This window comes from Chiloscyllium plagiosum, chromosome 12 (genome assembly GCF_004010195.1).
Source record: "Chiloscyllium plagiosum isolate BGI_BamShark_2017 chromosome 12, ASM401019v2, whole genome shotgun sequence".
NCBI lineage: Eukaryota > Metazoa > Chordata > Chondrichthyes > Orectolobiformes > Hemiscylliidae > Chiloscyllium > Chiloscyllium plagiosum.
Window position 1 is genome coordinate 57,502,211 of NC_057721.1, and position 6,000 is coordinate 57,508,210.

The window sequence follows — 6,000 nt, forward strand, 5'->3', positions numbered from 1 at the left end:
CCATAACTTATAACTCATTGAGAAGCATCTACACTTTGGTTACAAATGCAAGGTGATCTAAAATCATGGAGCATGCAACTAATAACGCCTTTTTTAAATTTCCAAAATTCTTTCATCAAACAACTAAATGCCAAATTACCTCCTCTCTTCAGATACAGTTTAAATTTGATTTTGTTAAAATGTGTTCCTTTTTCTAAAACTGTAGCCTTTACAATGATCAGTTAATTTGTGGAAGATTATGGTTTTCAATATGTAGGGAAGATTGTTGAAGGCTCTGGATGTAGGTTTGCTTGCTGAGATGGAAGGTTCGCTTTCAGACGTTTCATCCCCTTTCTAGGTAACATCATCAATGAGCGTCCGGGTGAAGCACTGGTGAGATGGTCCACTTTTTATTTGTTTAGGTTTCCTTGGGTTGGTGATGTCATTTCCTGCAGTGATTTCATTTCCTGTTCTTTTTCTCAGTGGGTGGTAAGTGGGATTCAAGTCAATGTCTTTATTGATAGAGTTCTGGTTGGAATGCTATGCTTCTAGGAGTTCTTGCGCATATCTCTGTTTGGCTTGTCCTAGGATGGATGTGTTGTCCCAGTCGAAGTGGTGTCCTTCCTCATCTTTGTATGTAAAGATACTAGTGAGAGTGGGTCATGTCTGTTTGTGGCTAGTTGATGTTCATGTATCCTGGTGGCTAGTTTGCTGCCTGTTTATTCAAGGTAGTGTTTGTTCCAGTTCTTGCAAGGTATTTTGTAAATGACATGAGTTTTGCATGACATCACCAACCCAAGGAAACCTAAACACACACAAAAAGTGAGCCATACCACCAGTGCTTCATCCGCAGGCTCACTGATACCTAGTATGGTGATGAAAGATCTGAAAACGAACCTTCCAGCTCAGTGAGCAAACCTACATCCAGAACCTCAACCTGAGCTAAAAATCTTTTCAAAACTTGCTAATTGTTAAAGACACTTGATTAGTTCAACAGTTTGAATGTTCTGTGACTAATACAATTTGTACTGAAGTTTTTGGCTTTTGAATAATTAACCTCAGTGTTTGTCTTACTCAGGCATGTGAGCAGTAGTGACAGGGTAGGAAAACCCTATCGGGGGGTAAAGCCTGTCTTCAGCATTGCAGATGAAGAGGAGTATGATACAGGTAATTAAGTTCATTACTGCAAGTTCACCAATTATTATCAGACATCCTAACTGCTGTTTTCAACTTGGAATATCGGTCAGAATATTTGATTCAAGGATGAGAAAATTCTTCCTTTTTTTTAACAGACTTCAGCCCAAAAATATATTTGGAGTCCAAAAGTTAATGTTTTTCCAATTTGCTAGGAGGGTGGTTCAAACTTGCATGATCGCAACTGTAATTGTTTTGTCCTAATGCCACTTAAGTCTGGAGGGTTAATTCATGCATTTTGGTGAAATATTATAGTTTTGTGACAAAGGAAGAATTTGAAAAATAGTGTCAAATAGTTCTATTGGTAATAGCAGTCTTCAGATAAATCAGGCAAATGGCCTTTCATGTATGAGCAAGAAGGGAGTGCTGGCCTGCTGTTGTTGGGAGCACTATACCTAGGTTAAAAAAAATTGTTCCCTTTTCCATGAATTTGCAAGCAATAATGTTTTTCTCTTAATCATCTTAGCCCATGAACACCAATACTGTTGGTAGCATTCTATCACCTATCACTTATTTTGTATGAAATTAACAAAGTGAATACATATCAAAGATTAAAACTGCCACGTTCCATTCTTTACTCTGGCTTGCTTCCACAAGTAACATGTCAGCAAAGTTTCAATCTCACTTCGCTGAGAAAAAACAAAATGCTTTGGAATTTCGGTCCTCTCAGTTATCTTTATTGATTGATTGTTATTTGCACTTGGTAAAGATTATTTTATGTTCAATATCTTGGTAATTGTGTCTTCGAGCTTAGAAATAAGTGAATCGATAGGTCTCTGCAACCCTATTCCTGTCCATTCCTTGCATAGATTCTTGCTTTGGCTCAGAGGTTGCAGTTTCCAATGTAATTACTGCTTCCTCTTAATGGTGCAACTGGAATTGGGAATGCAGTAAGGAGAAGAGGGCAGCATTTTAAGCCCATCTTAGATGAACTTCTCAAAACTTGCGTTGCTTTAATGACTGGACTCCAGGTGTATTCTACATTCAGTATAAAAAAAATAATAAATTTGATTCTTAGGTACCAAATTCAGGGTTTGGGTGTTTATACAACAGACACATTTGCTTTTTTTCATTGATACTGCACTACGTTTACGCCTGTAGCTTTTCTTTCAGACATATAACCAGAATTATGTACTGATCTCTAATTAGAAATATTTTATATACTTTGTGTTAAGTTCTTTTCAGTTTAAAGGGTACATTTATCATCAGACTTTTGTCCATTTTGTTTCAACAGATGAAATTGACAGTTCTTCTATGTCCGATGATGATCGGAAGGAGATGGTGAATATTCAGACATGGGTGAACAAGCCTGACATTAAATACCACTTTCCATGTGATGAGGTGAAAGAAACAGGACATATGTTTCCAAGGTATGTAACAGCAAATCTACAAGTTCAATTATGAAGTTATTTACTATGATGACTGTTTGTTTTTAAATTAAAGAAGAGTTTTGAAACAACTGACATTGGTCAAAAAATGTTAAAGCATCACTCGTTCATGCCCAATTCTCAGTTGCAGTGATCGTGGGAGGGCTGATACAGATATATAGTCTGGTTGCTGGTTAGCATTAATAACATCAGTGAGATCTTGTATGGTGAATTGATGGATTCATTTTGAGGAGCCTCTGTCAAATGTAAACCTGACAGACTGGATAGTCTGTGGCACTACTGTAAAATGCTCATGCAATCATTTTACTCATTGTGTACTAACCCATCTCAGAATAGACCGTCTCTATGCACAAGATTTTATTAACCCTTGAAATTACTGGAGTAGGTTGTAAATCATTATTTCCAAATTAGAACCGATTGGATGCTCATAATATAACAGCTTTTTTTTTAAACTTTTTAAGTCACCTTCTGGTAACAGCAACTCACATGTACTGTTTGCGAGAAATGCCGTCTCGGAAAGGATTTGCTTATATTCAATCGCGGCAGGCCCTGACCTCAATGGTGAAAATTACATCCAAGAAAAAGCACCCAGAGCTAATTACATTTAAATTTGGAAACAGTAATGCCTCACCAGTGGAGATATTGGCTGTGGAAAGGTAAGGTTATAAATTTGCTTTGAGTTTAAACTCAGTGATGCCAAGTAAAAATGCTTCTACCTCCTATGCTAAAATCTTCATTTAAAGTGAAAGAGCTAGTTCTCTTGAAGTGTTGGGTATGCTTTTTATTTACACAAAAATCATAACAAATTCAACTTCCTTGGCCACATTTGAAAGTTTACCTTGGGAATTCTCCTGAAGATAGCATTGAAAATCAGAACAAAGGGTCAACCCCCAAGTACACAACAGAAACTGAGAAAAGTAACTAAGTGGAAAATTAGGAATGTACAAAATAGATCAAGTCATCAAACAAGGAGCACAATCCTTAACTAATTCAGAACCTCGAACTAGGGGCCATAGACTCAAAATAAGGGGCATACACTATGGCATATACCAGCATTTGTATGGTTTAGGACTAAGTTGAGGAGGAACTTCTTCACCCAAAAGATTGTGAACCTGTGGAATACTCTGCCCAATGAAGCAGTTGAGATTACCTCGCTGAATGAATGTTTTCAAGGCAGAGGTAGAATTTTCACAGTAAAGGAATTAAGGGTTGTGGTGAGCAAGCGGGTAGGTGAAACCGAGTCCACGAAAAGATCAACCATGATCTTATTGAATGGTCGAGCAAGTTAGATGTCTACTCCTCCTCCTATTTCTTGTGTTATTATGTACCATTTAATTAAGTCATATTCTGAAATTTTTACTAGTAAAATAAATTTGACAACTCTCTTCATTTTTCTGTGAGAATTATAAATTGGTTTAAATTCTTTTTCAAGCTTTGGTAACAGGATCAGCTCCAGGAGCACTGGATGGGTCTGGTAGTTCCAGACCTGGTAACACTAAGAAACTGTTATCCAATAGAAATTGGTGACTTAGCCACAGGTTTGGACAAGAAAACGTGTCTTTAACTGCATTGATTAATTGTAATTGAAAACAGCTTAATCACACTCATAATAGCTAAATATATTTCATGTATATTTATATAACATACATTCACCAGCATTCCATCGTCAAAACATAGCATTCACAGCAACCAAAAACACTTGCACAATCTACTTTTCATCCTTCCTTTGCACAGTCACTGGTAAAATAATATGCCGTGTGAATTTGAACATGGATAACATATGTTCAATTACTGTGTCCATGACTCATATTTTTTAAATTCACCAATCAGAAATAGCATTTATCTGGATTTCCAAAGGTACACAAAGGATGGAATGGCTTCCTTTTGCATGTAATAATTCTGTGGTTCAATTATTTACCATACAAATGCCGGTATATGCCATAGTGTATGCCAGCAGATGTGGTTGGGGTGAATATATTAATAACATTTAAAAGGCATTTGGACAAATACATGGATAGGAAAGGTTTAGAAGGACATGAGGCAAGTGCAGGGAAATGGGGTTAATGTGGACGGAAGTGGACATTTTGGTTGGTGTGGACCAGTTTTGGCCAAAGGGCCTGTCTCCATGCTGTAGGACTTTATGAAAAGTAAACAAAATAAATTTGAACATCGGTCAGATTTTCAAACATTGTAAATGGCATCCCCTTCATGCTTGTTAATGCCAAGTTGTCAGATATTTACATGGGTTTTATTTTCAATATTTTTCTTCAGGTATTTGATACCAAATGCAGGAGATGCAACTAAAGCCATAAAACAGCAGATCATGAAAGTCCTTGATGCACTAGAAAGCTGATAAACAAGAAAAATCTCAAGATGTTGCCTTCAAATGCTTGAGACTGAGAACACGCAAGATGATGGACATTTCTCTTTGGATGATTAACCCACCAGAAGTTCTGTTTCCAGCAGAACACCAGGCGTTTGACTCAACTGATACGGATTTGTAGGTGTTCCATAAAATTCTGTTATTTGGTGCACAACAAACTGGTAATTACCTGGGAATTTGAACTCTGAGAACTAAACTCCTAAACAACAATCTGATGTTGAAGGCAAATTGTTTGGTGCATTTGAATATTCTTAACTTATAATTGTTAATACAAGTATTTGTTGTTTTTTTTCAAATCGTTTGATATGAAATTTCTTTAATGGCTAACATATTTCCCTTAGATTTAATAATCACTGTATAAAAGTAACAAACTTTACCTTGGATGTTTTTGTTTATGCACCTTAATTTGAAAAAGAACCTTTTAATACAATACTAAAGAACTAATATTGTTTCCAACAGGCTTTTAGAATAAATATGCACTTGTAGAAGGCATATTCAGGTCATGCTGTCCCTGAAGATCTATTCCCCTGTGAAATTTCTGCTGCAGTCTTTATTTTGTGCCTACTTCAGTAATGTCATTTTCAGTAAATTAATGTAAAAATAAAGTTTGGTGTTACAGTATGCCACTTACTGCTGTTTATGAAACACCTGTAAATAAACTGGGAGAATTTAATCTTCATTTTAGCAATTGATCATCTGTCACTTAAAACTGCGTGCAGTATAATCTAACCCACCCAGTATTTTGCATTCTAAAAGGGTAATGTTAGGAATTTCTGGTTTACAAAACACTGTCATTTCAGAGTATTAATGGCTGACTTACAACAGTATTTACAATAAATGTGTTTGCACATGTTTATTATGAAATTGCCCGAAGAAATTCAGTTTTTGACTTCATTCTGTTCAAATTGAATGATATGGCTATTCTTCCCTGTCATCATTGTTTAGTGTCAACAGTTACATGTTTATTGGCTTCATCCTTCCTGCATGCCTGCTATAAACATACTTTTATTATCCACAGAGACTGTATTTTTAATAAAACCAACTTGATCCTCTTCA

The 6,000-nt window shown here is 36.1% G+C and overlaps 1 protein-coding gene across 3 annotated transcripts in view; it reads left to right on the forward strand.

Moving 5' to 3' along the window:
- The window catches only part of tbc1d23 (TBC1 domain family, member 23), an 81,523-nt gene extending 75,523 nt beyond the window's left edge, over positions 1-6,000 (forward strand). For all 3 annotated transcript variants that reach the window (XM_043701147.1, XM_043701148.1, XM_043701149.1), the window contains 4 exons: positions 1,058-1,146; positions 2,408-2,543; positions 3,023-3,217; positions 4,833-6,000. In XM_043701147.1, coding sequence (XP_043557082.1) covers positions 1,058-1,146; positions 2,408-2,543; positions 3,023-3,217; positions 4,833-4,914 — 502 coding nt within the window. In that variant the 3' untranslated portion in view covers positions 4,915-6,000. The remainder of the gene's footprint in view (positions 1-1,057; positions 1,147-2,407; positions 2,544-3,022; positions 3,218-4,832) is intronic.